General features: G+C 39.9%; 1 protein-coding gene across 6 annotated transcripts in view; it reads left to right on the top strand.

The window, feature by feature from the left end:
* Positions 1-19,281, top strand: part of CUL2 (cullin 2) — an 86,055-nt gene that overhangs the window by 40,819 nt on the left and 25,955 nt on the right. For all 6 annotated transcript variants that reach the window (XR_013344964.1, XM_077808307.1, XM_077808304.1 and 3 more), the window contains 10 exons: positions 5,452-5,548; positions 5,645-5,755; positions 6,583-6,745; positions 8,373-8,497; positions 9,748-9,855; positions 12,171-12,230; positions 12,602-12,730; positions 12,875-12,961; positions 13,556-13,708; positions 14,150-14,227. Coding sequence is in view for 5 of the 6 variants with exons in the window: in XM_077808307.1 (XP_077664433.1) it covers positions 5,452-5,548; positions 5,645-5,755; positions 6,583-6,745; positions 8,373-8,497; positions 9,748-9,855; positions 12,171-12,230; positions 12,602-12,730; positions 12,875-12,961; positions 13,556-13,708; positions 14,150-14,227 (1,111 nt within the window). In the remaining variant the exon portion in view is untranslated. The remainder of the gene's footprint in view (positions 1-5,451; positions 5,549-5,644; positions 5,756-6,582; positions 6,746-8,372; positions 8,498-9,747; positions 9,856-12,170; positions 12,231-12,601; positions 12,731-12,874; positions 12,962-13,555; positions 13,709-14,149; positions 14,228-19,281) is intronic.

The raw sequence follows: 19,281 nt of genomic DNA, 5'->3' as shown, positions 1-19,281 counted from the left end.
CATAGTTCTATCAATAAATATATTAACAAAATAATCTATCGCAAGATTATCCTGCTCAGAAATAAGTTTGATATGTGCTCATCTTAAAATGAGGAACTTATAAAGTGCCTGTTAAAAAATTACTGTTCTAAAGAACTGTAGTGGGCATTGTTATTTCTGAAGAATCATTTTTTAATAGCTATATATAAAGATTTTTGTTTTTAACATAATCTTATTTAAAAAAAAATTAAAACTCTGAAGTGGCTTGAAATATGAGGAAACCCTAATAGTGTTCATTTACCTATTAGACTATTTCCTCCTTAGTTTTTGTGAGCCAAAACATATTCTCTTTGCCACGCAGTCCTTTTGGTCATGTTTGAAATACTTACATACTTGTAATAGCATACTTGAAATAGCATACTTGTAGTGAAAGAGTGAGTACACTAGAAATGTTTGGCAATATAGCTATACCAGCAAACTCTCCTACTGTAAACGTAGCTTCTATCAGCAAATACGGGCTTTGGCTTTTATAGCTTATTCCAGTTCCTCAAATAATATAGGTTATACTGACAATAGTTTTTTGCTGGTATATCTGTCTCGACACTAGGGCTTTTGCCAATATAAAAAACTTAATAAAAAAATCACCCTGCAAACCCATGTTATTACACTGACAAAAGTTTCTAGTGCATACCAGGCCTGTGCTGCTTCAGTGGGCCAATTCTGTCGCTAATTTTAAGAACTCACCTTCTCTTTTACTTTATATATAGTTCTCTGTTTTGTGTGATGGTTGCGTCTGGACTATTTTTGTTCCTCTTGTCTGTTCTAGGTTTCTTGGTTTATGAGTTTCATTATTGTAGGTACATAGAAAGCTTGATGGTATGATTGCTCTAAAACATTACTAACACAAACAAGATTGTAGATGTGATGTGTCTGTAAAATGTCTTTAACAAACACACCTGCTGTCTTTTTGTCTTGGCAAAGGTCACTTTTTCCTTGATCTTTCTGTGTGAGTTTCACATTAAGGAGGTGACAGTTTTGAATAATCCTCTTTGGACCCTCCAGAGGAACTCTCATCAAAGTGACAGAAAAATGGCCATGGATCTCAGGGCAAAACACTAGATATAGCTTGCTCCTTAGGTTCAAAGGGATTTCAGAAAACTTCAAATCTTGGAATTACTTAAATGATGCTTAATGAGCCAATGCCTGTGGATCCAGGAGGTATTCCAGAACAGATGTTCGTGCTGGAGCTTCATTTGGTATGATATAGTGTTTGGTCCTTGACAGAGTAGTTTCTCTTCTGACAACATCTTTTCCTCTTCTGGTTAGGACCTGAGAGGTATCTGAGTCAGTCTCAGTTACAGCAGAAATAAGCCTCTTCCAGGTCATTCTGGTATCCAGCTTCCTGCCTGCTTCACAGGGAACTATTTCTAATTTTAGATGGGTTTAGAGGGGAGCTCAGAGTAATTAACTTGTGTGTGTGTGTGTGTGTCCTGGTCCCTATGCATGATAGCCTTTTGCTGCTCTGGACCATTTTTGCTGTTGAACCATGTGGTCTTTTTGATAGCAACCTCTTGCTTCTCACTAACATACTTGTTCTAGAGGACCACAAGAAAATCCTGTGCCTGTTTGTTACTCTTCACATAAAAGGGAGAGAAATTCTTGATCAGTTCTATGTGGACCTCCTCTGGTTTGAAGAGCATCCGTCTATGACAGCCTTTCAGGTACAGATGGTAGGGGATGAATACAATATGCTGTCTGAGTCAGTGCTTGGCAAAAATGACCATTGTTTGACTCAGAAAGGAGCTAATGATGGCTGTTAGTTCTTAAAGATGAAAGTATTTGTAAGATGGAATTTATCACAATTTTTGGTAGCAGTTTTGTTTTTGCTATTATGCTTGAAGCTAATAAAGTACACATTCTGAGAAGTCAGCGTCAGACTGTATCATGGTTAATGGAGGAGGAATTTGAGTTCGTGGGAGAAAATGACACATCATGAGAGAAAGTGGCTTGGAGACTGAAGAACGCAGTAGAGAATACAAGAAATTGAGCAAAAAGAAAAGGAGTACTTGTGGCACCTTAAAGACTAACCAATTTATTTGAGCATAAGCTTTCGTGAGCTACCTCTCAGGTAGTTGAAAGCAGCTATCAAATCCCCCCTCATTCTTCTCTTCAGAAGACTAAACAATCCCAGTTCCCTCAGCCTCTCCTCATAAGTCATGTGTTCTAGACCCCTAATCATTTTTGTTGCCCTTCGCTGGACTCTCTCCAATTTATCCACATCCTTCTTGTAGTGTGGGGCCCAAAACTGGACACAGTACTCCAGATGAGACCTCACCAATGTCGAATAGAGGGGGACGATCACGTCCCTCGATCTGCTCGCTATGCCCCTACTTATACATCCCAAAATGCCATTGGCCTTCTTGGCAACAAGGGCACACTTTTGACTCATATCCAGCTTCTCGTCCACTGTCACCCCAGGTCCTTTTCCGCAGAACTGCTGCCTAGCCATTGGGTCCCTAGTCTGTAGCTGTGCATTGGGTTCTTCCGTCCTAAGTGCAGGACCCTGCACTTATCCTTATTGAACCTCATCAGATTTCTTTTGGCCCAATCCTCCAAATTGTCTCTGTATCCTATCCCTGCCCTCCAGCGTATCTACCACTCCTCCCAGTTTAGTATCATCCGCAAATTTGCTGAGAGTGCAATCCACACCATCCTCCAGATCATTTATGAAGATATTGAACAAAACCGGCCCCAGGACCGACCCCTGGGGCACTCCACTTGACACCGGCTGCCAACTAGACATGGAGCCATTGATCACTACCCGTTGAGTCCGACAATCTAGCCAACTTTCTACCCACCTTATAGTGCATTCATCCAGCCCATACTTCTTTAACTTGCTGACAAGAATACTGTGGGAGACTGTGTCAAAAGCTTTGCTAAAGTCAAGAAACAATACATCCACTGCTTTCCCTTCATCCACAGAACCAGTAATCTGATCATAGAAGGCGATTAGATTAGTCAGGCATGACCTTCCCTTGGTGAATCCATGCTGACTATTCCTGATCGCTTTCCTCTCATGTAAGTGCTTCAGGATTGATTCTTTGAGGACCTGTTCCATGATTTTTCCGGGGACTGAGGTGAGGCTGACTGGCCTGTAGTTCCCAGGATCCTCCTTCTTCCCTTTTTTAAAGATTGGCACTACATTAGCCTTTTTCCAGTCATCCGGGACTTCCCCCGTTCGCCATGAGTTTTCAAAGATAATGGCCAATGGCTCTGCAATCACAGCCGCCAATTCCTTTAGCACTCTCGGATGCAACTCGTCCGGCCCCATGGACTTGTGCACGTCCAGCTTTTCTAAATAGTCCCTAACCACCACTTTCTCCACAGAGGGCTGGCCATCTATTCCCCATGTTGTGATGCCCAGCACAGCAGTCTGGGAGCTGATAATCAAGTTGGGCCATTTCCAGCACAAATCCAGAGCAGACAGATTCAAAGGCAGACTTGATGAGATTTAAAAAAAAATACGTCTGAGCAAAATGAAAGGAACTTGAGAATTATAAGGAGAATAAGAATATAAAAGATATATTCACCATGGTCAGCCTTCCTACTAAAAGGTTTTCCCTGCAACAGAGTGTAATAGAAGATCATGATGGCAGAGTTCTTACTGAAGGTGGTGATATCAAACACAGGTGGATGGATTATTGCGCCAGTCTCATCAGAGCCACTTACAATGCAGGACAACAGAAAAGAGAATACCAAGACAGAGCGATCAGTCTTGAGGGAGGAAGGGGTCTGCGCTATTATGAAAATGAAGCCTGTGATAGCACCTAAGTAGATAACGTAACTAGAATTGCTAAAAATGATTGGTGACAACTATATTGATCTTGTGGAAAATTTGCAACAATGCATGGTGTACATAATTCAGGTTTGCATTAAGTGAATGATAGAAGCAGAGCTATCACCACAACCAGCTGGTTTCAGAGAGGGGTGAGGCACATGATCAAATTGTGAATATATGTCATGTCCTATTGAAAAATGCAGACCATATAATCACCCATAGATTGTTTCATTGGTTTCTCCAAAGTGTTTGATGTCATCTGGCATGACCGTCTCTGAAGGATACTGCCAAACATGGGGATTCCAGAGCATCTCAATGAATTAGTATCTAATGTCAGTAACAGACCATGATGTGAACAGCAGTGGCGACAGTGAGTGGTTAAACTTTTTCATTGGGCAGCGTGAGAGACAAGAAGGAACATGTTCGAAGAATTTATTGTGTGAGAAGCCCTGGAAGTTTTTGAAAAGAGGCAGGAGCTGGGATTTCTGTTGGTTGCAGCGAAGAGCATCATACCTAAATTTAGTTAAGAGGTGTCCACCATCAATGCTATGAATGTAGAAGTCTGTAAAAACTGTTAGTGAGGAATATGGATTATTCCTGAATGTGGTGAAAACTAGATGGATGTATGTTGAAACAATAACAGGATGCAAGTGGACATGACAATTTAACAGTCAAGTGATAGAGGCAGCAGATAAATCTAATCATTTGGGATCAGACCTATCTAACGAAGGAGTCTACACCAAAAAAATTAGAAGATCACCAGGGATGGCTTGCTCAGTCATGGTTTTCCTTACGAAAGTGTGGAAAGACCATGGCATCTTGGAATGTACAAAGGTTCAACGGGTGAAAAGCTTAAGTTTTCTCCATTGTTACTTATGAGTGGAATCCTGGGGAACAAATGCTGTGACAAAAAGAAAACTGAAGCCATTGAGATGTGGTGCTGGTGAAGACACTTGTATCTCCTGGATGGGAAAGACAAACACTTACATTGGAAATATTATTGGAGAGAAGCAGACACCACTCTCGGAAATCAGCAAGTGCAAGCTTACATACTTGGGTCACAGCCTGTATAAGAATGAGAATAACCTGGAGACAGTTAATGGAAGAGGTGGTGGCGGGCCATTTGTAGTAAGGAACGACCAGCATAGAGATGAATAAATTGTGTGTGGCCTATCATTGGGAGGTCAGTTGCTGAGTGTGCAAGTGAGTGATGGATCAAAAACTCTTCAAAAGTTTCCAAGACGTCACCTGTATTCAGACAGGAATAAATGGATTTTACTTACTTACCTACTTCCTAACAAGCTGGAGTTCATTGACTTGAGTAGCATGCTGATGTAACTTATAGTATTGTTAATGTACTCAGTACTTACTTGGTAATTGTTCTGTGGAGGCTGGCAAAAATTTATGCATCACCATTTATGTAGTCTTCATGGCATGAGAAGGAGAGAAATTGAATCAGTGTTCATTAGTGTATCATATAAGATTTGGCTTTATAAACTTTTGTCTTTGGTTAATTTAAACAAAAACAATAACTAGAAAATCTTCCACCTAATGTCAAGGGGTTCAATGTCTCATGTCTGTCTTAGTAGTCATACAGTTTCTTAGGGATGCATATTTGTTTTTGCCTGTTTCAGTGATCGTTGTGGAGAAGACCCAAACCAGAAAGTAATCCATGGGGTTATTAACTCCTTTGTTCATGTTGAACAGTATAAGAAAAAATTCCCCCTAAAGGTAAAAATGCATGATTGCTTGATGTATTTTTAATTGTGAATGCTAATACTTCAATACCTTGTATTATTTGTCCTTGATTAGACTTTCTTGATTTAGTTTTATCAGGAAATTTTTGAGTGTCCTTTTCTGAATGAAACAGGGGAGTATTATAAACAAGAAGCTTCAAACTTATTGCAAGAGTCAAACTGCTCACAGTATATGGAAAAGGTAAGAAGCCCTACTTTGACTTGCATCTATTGTGTATATATAAAACATCTAAAGGCAGAGTACAGAACAAGTTAATTACTTTTTATACAATAGAATGTTAAAATGTTGATTATTTTAGAAGGGAAAGATTTTTGTACTAATTTTCCTCCGGGTGATACAACTACATGCACTCAAAATGAAAAATAGATGGTTTTTATTTTGAAGACATGTTAGTTTCTACAATTCTGTCTCATTACCTTGGCCAATGAGAACACACACATGGTGGTATCCTTTGACGGAGTGAACATAGATATCATACGGATGGGAGATAGGCTTTCCAGAAACCTTGTTAACCAGCTTATGAAATTAATTATATTTAAAGAACATAAACTGGCTGGCAAGACCAAAAATGAGGTCTTTACTTGCTGTCTGCACTGCAGAAAGTTGTTCCATAATTATTTCCCCATTTTAATTGTCTTCTACCTCTATCATGTTCATTTTATTACCTGGAGAGGACAGGGTCACAGAAGCCAGGACAGAATAAAGTTGCAAGAGGAGGAGCATGGTCAGCAACTTTAGATCTTACAAACTATATAATGAGGTTTGAGCCTAGTCAGTAGTTGTGGGTCACCAATGCAAACAGGAATTAATGCAAGAAATAAAGTTAATGATTCAGTAGGTAGCACTCTTCTCTCTGAATTAGCATTGAACTAATGCCTCAGTGTCATGCACAAATTCAAATTTGCCTTCTTCCTTCTTAAATTCTCAAATCATACGCAATTCTCCTTTCCTCTCCTAAACTGTTCTGTAGTATTTATCTGTTCTATAGCTTGAAAATTTGCCTATAGGTTTTAGGTAGATTAAAAGATGAAGAAATGCGATGTCGGAAATACTTACACCCCAGCTCATATGGCAAAGTAATTCATGAATGCCAGCAACGAATGGTAGCTGATCACCTGCAGTTTCTGCATGCAGAATGCCATAATATCATCAGACAAGAGAAAAGAAGTGGTAAGTCTCACAAAATATTAAATGTTCTGTAGGTGTTGTGTATGATGTTTTACTTTGCAATTGATTATTTCAACAGATAGAACTCTTCCCTCTGCATTAACATTGAACTAGTGCCTCAGTGTCCTGGACAATTCCAGTATTCTCCTTCCCTTTTTACCTACCCAGCCTCTGCTTAAAATAGCATAACTTGTAAGACTTAGTTCCTGTATTACTTATATTTATGCATTTCCAAACAGTGCTAGTTTCTCATGATTCCAGCTTTCTTTGGAAGTGAGGAAGAACAAATGTCAGAGAATCCTACTGCTCCAAAGTGTTGGTACATATGCCTTTTTACATATGTTTGAGGAAATTCCCCTGATGTCAGACTTTCTTAGACTGCAATCCACAGGTGCTTTCTACCCCGACCTTGGTCTTCTTGCTAAGGGGATAGCTACTGAAACGACCCAGTGTGTCTCAAAGTAATAAGCACCTTCCAAGGCACAGGAAAAATCCAAACTGCTTTTTTTTTCTTGTAGCAGCCCATTTAATAAAGTTTATCTCGCCTCTTACTATATGCTCTTCAGATTATTTCTTCGAGTGACCCCTGCACATTTCCCACTATTGGGAGATGTATCTGTGTTGCTAGAATCTTGTAGAAGCAGTGTTTACTGCTAGTCAGATTCTTGTTCATCCAGTGAAATATCTATATCCTTGACACCTGATGGTGGTGTTAATTTAGGCATCTAATTCTGTAAAGATGGGCTGGGAATTTAAGATGGCCTCACTACGTCCTGTGTGGATGTTGATGGATATTTACAAATAATTCTTCAGGAGGTTTCCTCTATCATACCAATCCTGCACTTGGGTTGGTTATATTCCTTGCTTGTGTATGTAAAGTAGGAATTGCTGGACAGATTCATTCTACTATAAGTCTGTGTCTGGGATGCAGAAATATGAATTTCTATCTATTAATTTGTTCCTTGACACTGGCTTGTAATAACTCACCAAGAGGAGAGAGGGATAAGCAGTGTTCCTATCACAAATATTCCTAGCTACACATTTTCAGGATTAAAGTTCGGTATTTTATTTCACGTTTTCTTTCATCAAGTTTTTGTATTGGATGGTAGACTCCTTTTGCTGTCTCCTAGGAAACAATCACTTAGATATTTTAAAAGTTTTCTAAGCTGATGTGGAGCAAAGTGGGAAAAGTCTAGCAGAGGATGCCAGAGCTCTCCAGATTTGCCACCCATTACCTGCTGACATGGAGGTCTAGGAAGATAGCAGATAGGAAATAAATTAGCCTAATGGTGTTCTACCTTTTTCATACTGGGCCACTGCCTCTTGTCTCTCCACTCCTATCTGGAACTCTTTCAGTTTAACAATATGTGAAGTGTAGGTTGTTTAACTCCACCAATTACCAGGTGAAAATTGATGTGTGTTTCAACCTTCATCCTTCCTTTTTTCTGCTTTTCGCTTTAGCTTTATGTTCAATATTTAGATTATTTATTTCATAAGATTTTTCAAGGAAAGGGACAGTTTTATTTTAATATTGGTAAAGATCCATGCAGATTTATGGTGCTATGTAAATGTTAATTTAGAGTAGTGGATTTTTGAAGTATATTGTGTAAAAAGTATGTTTTTATTGCAGACATGGCAAATATGTACACTTTGCTTCGTGCTGTGTCAAGTGGTTTACCTCATATGATTCAGGAACTACAAAACCATATCCATGATGAGGGCCTTAGAGCAACCAGCAATCTTTCTCAGGAAAATGTAAGTTTCATGTGGCAGCTGAGTTAACCTATCTTATTACATTCCTGATGAAATCTTTTTTGCTTTCTTCCCTAGGCTGATTTAGTTTATTGCCTACAGATGAGTGGTGGCACTGAACAGAAACATGAGTATCATGTTGTTGCTTATAAAACACCCTATTAAACAATCTGTTTTTTTTATTTTTTTTTTTCATTAAATCTTGTTTATATTAAATAGATTTAGAACTTTGTGCACAAATTGCAGTTTTTGATCAGCTCTCAGTTGTGTAATGCATTGATTCAGGTTTTTTAATTTCTTCTTGCTGGATCAACTTGATGAATTTTTTTTTTTTAAATAATTGTGTGAAGTCATCATGGCAAATGGCCTTCTGCTGTTAAAAGGTGCTCTTGTTCTGCTAAATTTTGTTCCCAGATGGTTGCCGATGGGTCATTTTGGTTCATTAGGAAACAAAAATATCACTTGGTTTGATTAAATGTTATTTGTAAATCGGGGCGTCCTGTGCTAGTACCAGAAAAGTCTTTTTCACTTAGTTGTTGTATAGTAGCAGTTGTACAGCTGCATAGTCCCACCCTTGCATCAGAATTTCTGAAAGTACTTTGACTATTGAATTGTTCTGCTCAAATGTTTTTGTTAAAGTACTCGCTTCTGATATCCCTTGTGGAATGTGCCTGTGGCACTGCTGTTGTAGAGAAGCAGGGCTTCCACCTACAGTTCTGTTCACACGTTTATACAGCGCTACTCTCAACTTGACATCTAGATCTGATGTTCGTTTTAGGAGGGCAGTTCCTGTCGTCCTTTTTTAAATTGGAACTCTCAGCCCACTTTTCTAGAAGGCGGTACTGTTCTTTAGACTCTCTCAAGTGTCAATATGCAGAGGCTACCTTGAAGAAAAAAGTTGACTTATTTTAATAACTGTGGTTTTAGAAGAGAGGCTTGGGGTTGACATCCATTTATCATCTTAATTCTGAAAGTTTGGTGTCATATTTCATGTCATGTTTTGGTGCTTATGTCTCAAGGGCACATCTTCTCCAGGCCATTCCCAAAACTCAGCAGTGCCATGGCTGCATCCTACTAGTGTGAATATGCAGGAGAAGCTGTCTTAAAGATTCAGTTACTTGTTAGTGACCTTGATTTTTGGTGGTGATCTTCCTCCAGAATAACCATGACAATCTATTTATATTAATTTTTTACATTTTTGTATAGCTATTGAATTTTTCAATAAATCTGTTTTCTGTATTGTGTATTTTTAGATGCCAACTCAGTTTGTGGAGTCAGTTTTGGAAGTACATAGTAAATTTGTTCAACTTATCAACACCGTTTTGAATGGTGACCAGCACTTTATGAGTGCCCTTGACAAGGTAATTTTTCACAATATAGTAAACAACACTTCACTCCAGAATATGTAATCTTTTTTTTCACCAGAGCAATAAAACAATACCCTTGAGAGAACTCTCATGGAGGTCTCTTGTTTTAAAGCAAAGAAGAAAAAAACTAAGTAATTTAGTACTCTCAAAAACAGATCCTGCGTACAAAGGAAACAGTCACATTTCTTCCAACCATTGGTACTTGAGTTCAACCTAAAAGGATGGACAGCTTTCTCATCAAAACAGCTGTTTAAGATCCTGAAATGAAAATGGATCCCTTATCTCCAACTAATGTGAAAATAATATAGTATATTTATAATATACTGTGTCTACTAAGCAACTTTTAAACAACATCAAAACTGCCTTTTCTCTTGGCAATGATGAATTAGACTCTGATCACTGAAGTTGCCAGGTATGTTAAATAAACATTAATTTTGTATCTTGTTGCAAATTACTTGATTGTACAGAGTTGTGTTGAAACTGTTCAATTGCTCCACATGGGTAATTGCCCTGTTCTGATTACTTACCGTTTTCAAGACCGAGGTTTATATAACTGATTTGTAAAATGTGTGGCCAGTTAAGGCATTTGTTCCTAGGTACTACAATTGGCACCGTGTAAATATAATGTAGGTTAGATTGTTGTAGTAGTAGTAGTTCATTTTATAATAGCATGACTCGGCTCTCTGAAGATCAGGTGTCTGGTTTCCTCAAGAAAAGGTGCATGGTATCTAATGCCTTCCACCAGTTGTTAATTTATTGGACCAGGATTATAATTTTCACATGTACAATATTTTAACTATTAAACAAAATTTTCTTCTCCCCGATCACCAAACTCTGGACAGCTTATGTCTTAGATTTTTGTCGGGGATAAAGATATTGATTAGGATAAATATTGTATATTTGCAATATCACTTTGTTTTTCTATTTTGGGGGTATATTTTGAGCTTCTATGAGTTTTGTCCATTTTTGTCATATCCTATATTTTCTTAATACAAGGCTTTTCAGGGGCTTGTAGCCATGTATCAGGATGTTGCTGAACCACATGATGCACTGTGCAGAAGAGTTATAGGTTTGACCATATTCCTGCAGGACACCTCATCTGTACAGATGAGTTTTGGCTTTAAGCTTCATAATGTAATATAGAAAGTTAATGGTTGTCTGTGGTGATAAATATTGCCTATATCATATGTCAATTAAGTGTTCATTGAATTTTGAAGCTTAAAATTCCATACCTACATATACCGAGTATAGACAAGGTTCCTTCCAGAGAAGGCCTCTGTAACCCCTCTCCTCCAAGGACATCATGTGATTCAGCAATGTGCTGATGTTCAACACTACATCCCTTTGGAGCCTATAAGAAAAAACGAACAAACGTCAAACTCCTGGAAAACACTAAAAACACAGGAGTAGAGGGCTTCAGTGAAGCCCTTCAGCTTGCTTTCTTTGGAAAAGAGCTTGTGACCCAACAATCCTTGAATGTATATATAATTCAGAGGAACTGGTGTATGGTATTTTTTGGTTTTGCATACACTCAAGTTGTGTTGCAATTATTTTAATAAGACTTAAATATGAACTGCTCTTCAGAATACTAATGTTGACAACTCTGTTACTCTTCTCATCACTTATGCCCTGATCCTGAGTTATCATTTAATTCCCTTTTCTTCTATCTTGCATTCAGACTCTCTCCAGATCTCATCTTTACTATACTGTTTCAAAGATCTGCCTCTTCCGCTTCTCCCCATAATCCTTTAGATGCTGAGATACTTTTACAGTCTCCCCCCTGAAGTTCAAATATATGCTCCTGACTTAAGGCTTTGCTGCTGCTGCTTATATCTAATTTGATCTCTCTCTTCACTCCCCAGTGTGTACTCCCAGCCCAAATTATATACCGTTCTGATTTCTCATCTTATTGCTTCCTTTGTGTTCTCCCACTCTCGTGTTTGTTCATCCTGCTCCCTACTTTTTGAACACCTTTCATCCTCTCTCCTCCTTTGCATTCCTAATCAAAACAGTTCTGTGACTTTGTTTTCCATAGCTGACTTGCTCACCTGTGCTATTTACTTCTCCCCTTTGGTCCTCCACAGTCTCACTTAATAAATATCACTGCTTACGATTTGCTCATCGTATATTATTTCACGTTATTTGTGTCAATAATTATCTCCCTCTTTTTGTCCATTTTTCTGTTTGTCTTTTTTTAGGACAGTCTTTGTCCTGAAGAACTTGCAGTGTCTTCATACCTCTCTGTAAATCACCAAAGCAAAAGTTCAAGTATTTCTTAATATTTGTCTTTATTGTGTATTTCTACATAGGCTCTAACATCAGTAGTAAACTATAGGGAACCCAAGTCGATCTGCAAAGCTCCCGAGTTGGTAAGTAACAAATATTGTGCTGTAATAGGGATCGTAGTTTAAAACAAAAACCCAAGCCCTCAAAACAGTCATTATTAACACATGGTGATCATCAAATTAAAATAATTTTCACTTACTGAATCATCTTCAAAAGCCTTTTTTAAAAATGGGCATTTAACCTATTGAACCCACACAAAACGTGCATGTTCTGGGCACACAATATGACGTGCCTTTGTTTCAAAATGTGGCCCTTTGTGTCTTGTTTGTGTCATTTGTAAGCTGAGCTCTGTCATGTTTTTACCCGTATTTAGTAGTTGCAGATACCTTCAAACACTGTTGTTCTCTGGCTTGACAAGTCAATTTTGTTTTGCTTTTTGTTTTTTTTACTTGAGCTGGCCAAGTATTGTGACAATTTGCTGAAGAAATCAGCCAAAGGAATGACAGAGAATGAAGTAGAAGATAAACTTACAAGTTTCATTACTGTTTTCAAATACATTGATGACAAAGACGTTTTCCAGAAGGTAACCTCCAATTTTTAGTGAATGTTAAACGAAAAATGTAATTTAGCTAAACCGTTTTACATTGGATGTTTGTGTTCACATTCTTTTTTAAAAAAACCTCACATCTGAGAAAATATTTTGCTTACTTTGTTTTGTTTCATACAGTTCTATGCCAGAATGTTGGCAAAACGATTAATTCATGGTTTATCTATGTCTATGGACTCTGAAGAAGCCATGATTAATAAACTAAAGGTAATATGAACTATCTTTCAAAATAATATAAACAGCAGTAGTAACTGTTGAAGCATGTCTTGTTTAAGAGGAGTCAGCAGAGGATGCCAGAATTAATTTAGCAATTGGTAGCTGCTGTTGCCAGTAGGTGATATGAAAAATCACAACATCATCTGTTCTGAATTCATGTATTGATACACACAAAATCCATTACCTGGAAAACCCCAAATATTATAAGTAGTTCCTTATTTTGGGTAGTTGTATAAAATGTGCCACTTGATCCATATTTCCATAATAGTAGTATCAGTCAGTGAGCAAAACTAAGGCAGTCCATTAGAAACATTCAGTTTTGTAAGTTAGTATTGGGCAAGGACAAATTTTAGAAATAAGTTGTGTAGAAAAGCAACCCTCTTAAGACGGGTAATATAATTTTACATATGAAGGCATTATTGGCTATACTATAGATGGCAGGCATTAGCAATATAGAAGTCTGTGTATCAATACTGTTTTGTGGATGTGTACAATATATTAAAGAAATATATATAAAGAAATATGTGTATAATATATTAAAATAATTATCTTACCTATGAAATGTATTTAAATGTTTCATTACAGCAAGCCTGTGGTTATGAGTTTACCAGCAAGCTCCATCGAATGTATACAGACATGAGCGTTAGCGCTGATCTCAACAATAAATTCAACAACTTTATCAAAAACCAGGATGCCATTATAGATTTGGGAATTAGTTTTCAGATATATGTTCTACAGGTACTAATGAATAATTTATTGCTATTCAGTTATTGGTTTCTTGTATTTCCATAACAAGTAAACAATTTTCTAAAATCTAACTAATATGAACATTTCTCAGACTGAAATTGACAACTTATAAATTTGATATCACTATTTAACAATCCTGATGATATAAAACAGCCTATTATTCCTAGCTTTTTTGAAAGATAGTCTACCCTCTACACTGCATAATGGTAAGATAGAAACAAAGGCCTTAACAGGTTTCTTACCTAGAGCAAAGGCCTCACAACAGTATGCATTTTAGTGAGTCTTACAAGTCCTTTTCTAACTCATATGTCTTATAACTTGACTTGAACTATAGGACCAGTTCTTAAGAGGAAGATTTTGTTTAGTGTATATGCTCCTTGGAGCTCATTTTAACATGTTAGAATGTTAATTTTTTTCTCCCCCCACCCCCAGGCTGGCGCATGGCCTCTAACTCAGGCTCCTTCATCAACATTTGCAATTCCTCAGGAACTGGAAAAAAGTGTACAGATGGTAGGTTAGTAGTTTCTTGCAAATTTGTAGCAAATTTAATAATACTTTATTAGAATCTCAAACAAAAAGCTGGTAATTGTTATCGTGAGGCCACTGTGTCTGTTGGGTGTATACGTAAACCACAATTATTCAGGCTCCAGTTATCTGAAATTTGAATGAGTTCCCCAAATGAAAGTCTGATCTTATGAAATTCCAGGTTTTCAAATTTTAGCTGTGCCCTTCTAGCTATTCAAATAATTGAAATTTATAGGAACATACCTTCTGAGCTCAAATGTTGATTCCTAATATTCAGGGGGAAAAGATGATCTTTTGTAATATCAAATCTTAACACATATAAGTATCTTTTCCTGTGATTCAGAGGAGCCCTTGAAAACCAAGATTCTGACTGTTCTGCATGAAAGCTCTTCTTGCACTTTTCAGAACAGTATGGATGTTTCCCCCTGTGCTCCTTGCCTTTGTCCAAAAATCTCCATCCACCCCTATTGGCATTCAGAATGCTGTATGATTGCTTTTTGTCCTCCATCCTAGAAGTGGCACCATTTCAGAGGCCCTGTATTTTTATTATATTCTTGTATTCTAAATTCTAGTTACATGTACCTTGTATATATTTAAAATATACAAAATATCTATGTTGACCTGTGTCAACATGTATGTAGGTTGTGAAGCGCATAGGAAAGAAAGCATATAGAAATGAAAAATATTTTTACGTTATCAGAAAAACTGAAGTCTATAGAAGTGTACACATAATTTCAGGATATAATCTTAAATTAATGTCTAATGGAAAACATCTATATTTGCTGTAAAGTGTCCTTTTGCTACTTAATAAAAGTGTTTAAAGTTTTTTAATGAAATATTCCAATTTCAACTTTAGTATATTAAGCAATATTAAATCTTGTAGTACATCAAACAAGAAAGTATTCTCATACTATACTCATTCCACCAATCCTGGCACTGCTGGGAAGTCCCACCCCATGGCTGTTATCACTGATGCAGTTCTCTAGAAGATTCCTGGAGGTGAATATACAGCCTTTGTTAGAAGGTGACTCCTCAGCATGCTCCTAGTATGCGGCTTCTGCAACAGCTTTCTCCCTCAAACCTATTAGGAGGCCCTCTTTACTACTGTTATTAGATGGGAACATTTTTATGCTCTTCCTTTTGTGTCTTTCTTCCCTCACTGGCCTTAAGAGCCACCAACAGACATACCCACCCACAAAAGGTCTCCACTGTTAGCCAATGAAAGCAGCTTTGCCTTCACCACTTGTACACGCATTCTGCTCCTTTTTCCTGTGCTGTCAACAGCTATGCCTCAGCTTGCTAAACTCGCAACGCCCCCACTCAGCAATGATTCCAAAGATGTCCAGCGAGGGCAAGACTAAGAAGGAGTCAAGTAGCCTCTACTCCACTTCTGGAATTCCTTCCGTTTTGATTCTCTTTTTAAATAATGGTCTGACCCCTTCTTCGTTGACTTGGGCTTCTGTCTACTCCCTTTTAGCATTGCCTTTCTTTTCCTGTTCCCAAGAATTTTTATTGTGCTCCAGGTTCTTGATCCCCCATGTTCCTCTGATAGTACAGTGACAGGAATTGGATATATGACTTAATAGCTATCTTACTTATGTTTTTGGTCAAAGGCAATGTTTCTCCCTACTTCCCAGGACTCTCCAGTGTAAGGTCCTGCAAGGATTCCTTTTTAATTTTTGGCCATTGTTCTTCTGGGTTTTCAAGGGCCTTCTCCTTTAGTATGCACCACACGTCTCCAGAGATTCAAAGGCAAAAATGTCTGGGGGGGGAAAAAACTAAAACCTCAGAGGGTTGTAAGCTTTTGTGAGTTGATTCAGATATGGACAGTAGGTTAGTCTGAACTGAGCGCCTTACCTTAGTTGAAAATTGAAGCTCTCCAGATTTTCTTTTCTCCCTATTTCCCCAGTCCCCTGAAAATAAAAAAGCCAATAGGGAGGCTACCTGAAGCACGTTGCCCACCCTTCAAGACCTCTGATATAGAAATCTTGAATCCATTTTCAAGGAATTAGGATTCCTGTTCTACAGTCCATCTTGTGGCTTTGATCTGTCTGGTTACTTCTAGAGCCTCACTGTCTTACCTAAAAGCCTTCAGTAAAATGTAGAAACCATACTGGGAAGGTAAAACATTTGTTAAAGGTCCCTGTGATGATATATGCTATTTGAGTTCTGTGCTATGCTGTGCTCCACATATAAACAATATTTCAATTGACCATGATTCAGGCTCACTTCACAGGTATGTCCTTTGGAGGAGATCCTAGACATCACCATTGAGGAATCCTCAGATCTGAATGAGCTTGAGTTTCCTTGGGTGAACAAGGAAAAACATCCAAAAACCAGATTTAGGCAGTACTGATACTCTGCCTTTCACTCAAAGTATCTTTTCTCTCTCTTTTCAGAGCAGACCCAGAGGTTACTATTCTAGATGCTCTTTCCAGCAGTGCAGGCTTTCAGATCCCATGCTTCTGTCAAGCAACAATGAAGAGTGGTTGGCTCACACCCCACTTCTGCCCATCAAGGAGAGACTAAATCTGTCTTCTTCGAGTGCTTGCACGTGTCCATTCCAATGTAGGGGTGTGTATGCCCTGAGCAATTGCTGGAATATTTTCCCCATAGTGGTATCCGTCAAATTGGCTCTACCACCCCCTGGTACTGTGCGCTAACAGTGCCAGTATAAGGGGCTCTGCTGAGCTCGCACCCCTCAGTTCCTTTTTACCGGTTGCTGGAACTTCCCTCGTTGCTCGCTGGAACCGGTTCATAACGGTTGCTGGAACTTCCCTCGTTGCTTCGGCAATCTTCTCCAGTGGTTTCCTCTCATTTGTTGCGTGTGTGTATATATAGTTATAGTAGCTAGTTAGTTTGAAAGTAGTTTTAGTAATCTTTTGAAACCAGACACCTCTACACTTGTTGAAGAGGCTTGTCCGCTTCCCGGTGACAAGGTATGCCTCCCTCAGTCACCAGGCTTTAAGCCGTGCTCTTCCTGTAGCAAGTCGATGCCATTGAATGACCTGCAGTCGAGTTGCCAAAATATTTAGCGGAAACTCACAGGAAGGATCGCTGTCAGATCTGCAAGGAGTTCAAGCCCCGCACCCAGAAAGACCAGGCAGCGAGACTGAAGGTCCTCCTGATGAAGGCAGCCCAGAGGCTAGCATCGGAGCCGCAATCAGACTCTGCACTGAGAACCTCTGCTTTGATGTGGAGAGCGCTTCCCGCCAATCGAGACTCTCAGCACCACTCCGCCTTGCCCAAGAAGAGGCACCACAAGCACTGAGACAAAAGTTGCTCCCTGATACCAAAAGGGAGCAGGCAAGGGGACAGGAATAGTGTGAGACTCATGTCTTGCCAATCTCCCTCTCTGGCACTGATGCAGCCCCCACCATCAGCACCGCTACTGACTCTGGTTCCACATACCCCATCGAGGGATGCACCATCCTCCAGCAGGCAGCGTACCAGACAGTTTGTTGTACTGTCCACTCTGGAGGCATATGCAGCATCTAGGGACTTGCTCATGCAAGTACCAGGATCCTCTGACATCCAGGACTTGGTGTCGTCAAGTGGCAAAGAGCCCTTCCCCAGCCTCCAAATGGCACTGAAACCACTCTCCAGGGGTAAACCCCCTCTAATTGCCTCACCCCACATGTCCCCACAGAACCACTAACTGGCACCGGGAGGATTGGCACCTCCATGGTCCCCTCACCTTAGCTCATCTTCCTCATCAGGGTTGGAGGTGAGGTCCTATTTTTCCCACCACTGGGAGCGCTCATGCTACTCCCCGCACCTGTCCTACAAATATTGGGATATCTAGTGCAGTGGTGCCTCGAACACGTGGACCATGAGGACAGGCACCGATCCAGTGGCCTTTTTGGAACCTCTGTGGGTTTCCACCAGGCCAGGGCACCGTCTCAAGGCATTCTTATTCGGTAGCCTCAGAGGGTAGGGCGCTTCTGATTCCGTGCTGCAAGACACCAGACCCTGGACTCTGCTGTTGAGCCCAGTACTGAGCCTGGTACCAAGCTGCTGGAGCATGTCCCTCAGGTCACTGCTGACACAGAGGAAAGAGCAGAGTCCTTACCCGCCTCCCCCTCTTCTTCCCCAGATGATACCCTGGTAGCCACCAGTGCATCTCCACCCCAGGATGACCACAAAGCCCACCAGGACTTATTAAAGCAGTGGCCTTGAATTTGGGCATGCAGGCGGAGGTGGTGGAAGAGATCGCACTTGGCCTTCTGGACATTTTGGCAGTGGCAGGCCCCTTAGGAGTGGTTCTTCCCCTCAATGAGGCGATCATGAAGCCCGTTAAGGCTCTCTGGCAGATCCCCACTTCTCTCCCGTCTACAGCTAAACGGGTGGAGGAAAAATATTTTGTACCTGGTAAGGGCTGCAAATTCCTATTCTCTCCCCCTTCTCCTGGGTCCTTAGTGGTGGTAGCCGCTAATGATAGGGACCATCAAGGTCAAGCGGGGCACAGACCTAAGGCGAAGGGTCCCCAAAAGCTGGACTTGTTTGGCAGTAAAGCCTGCTCCACAGGGAGAGTGCAGCTCTGCATAGCAAACTAGTAAGCCTTGCTAGGTCACTATATAATTTTGCCTTGTGGGAAGCAATGCAAAAATTTAAGGTTCCCCAGGGTGCCAGGCAGGAGTTCTCTTCCCTTGTAGAAGAAAAGACGACACTGGCCCGGGCCTCCCTGCAGGCAGTCTTAGACGCCGCTGATTCCACGGCCAGATCAATGGCCACGGCTGTCACCATGTGCAGGAGCTCGTGATTACAATCCTCTCGGTTTCCTTAGGAAATGCAGCAGGACCTTCCATTTGAAGCAAACAGATGCTAAGCTGTAGATGCTTTATTGCCCTAAAGACTATGAGGCAACTTTGAAGTCTCAGGGCCTGTATATTCACCTGCAGCATCTAGAAGGCATTATAGGCCCCAGCAGTCTGGGCGTTTCTACTCTCAACTGCCCAGACACCTCCAGAGGAGGAGAAAGAACAAGGCATTCATGCTGTTGCAGTCTGTCCCTTTGAAGCACCCTTCATTTCAGGATC

Source organism: Eretmochelys imbricata, chromosome 2 (genome assembly GCF_965152235.1).
Source record: "Eretmochelys imbricata isolate rEreImb1 chromosome 2, rEreImb1.hap1, whole genome shotgun sequence".
In the NCBI taxonomy this organism is placed as follows: Eukaryota; Metazoa; Chordata; order Testudines; family Cheloniidae; genus Eretmochelys; species Eretmochelys imbricata.
The sequence above is the reverse complement of the archived record's forward strand: the minus strand, read 5'-3'. Positions and strand labels throughout refer to the sequence as shown.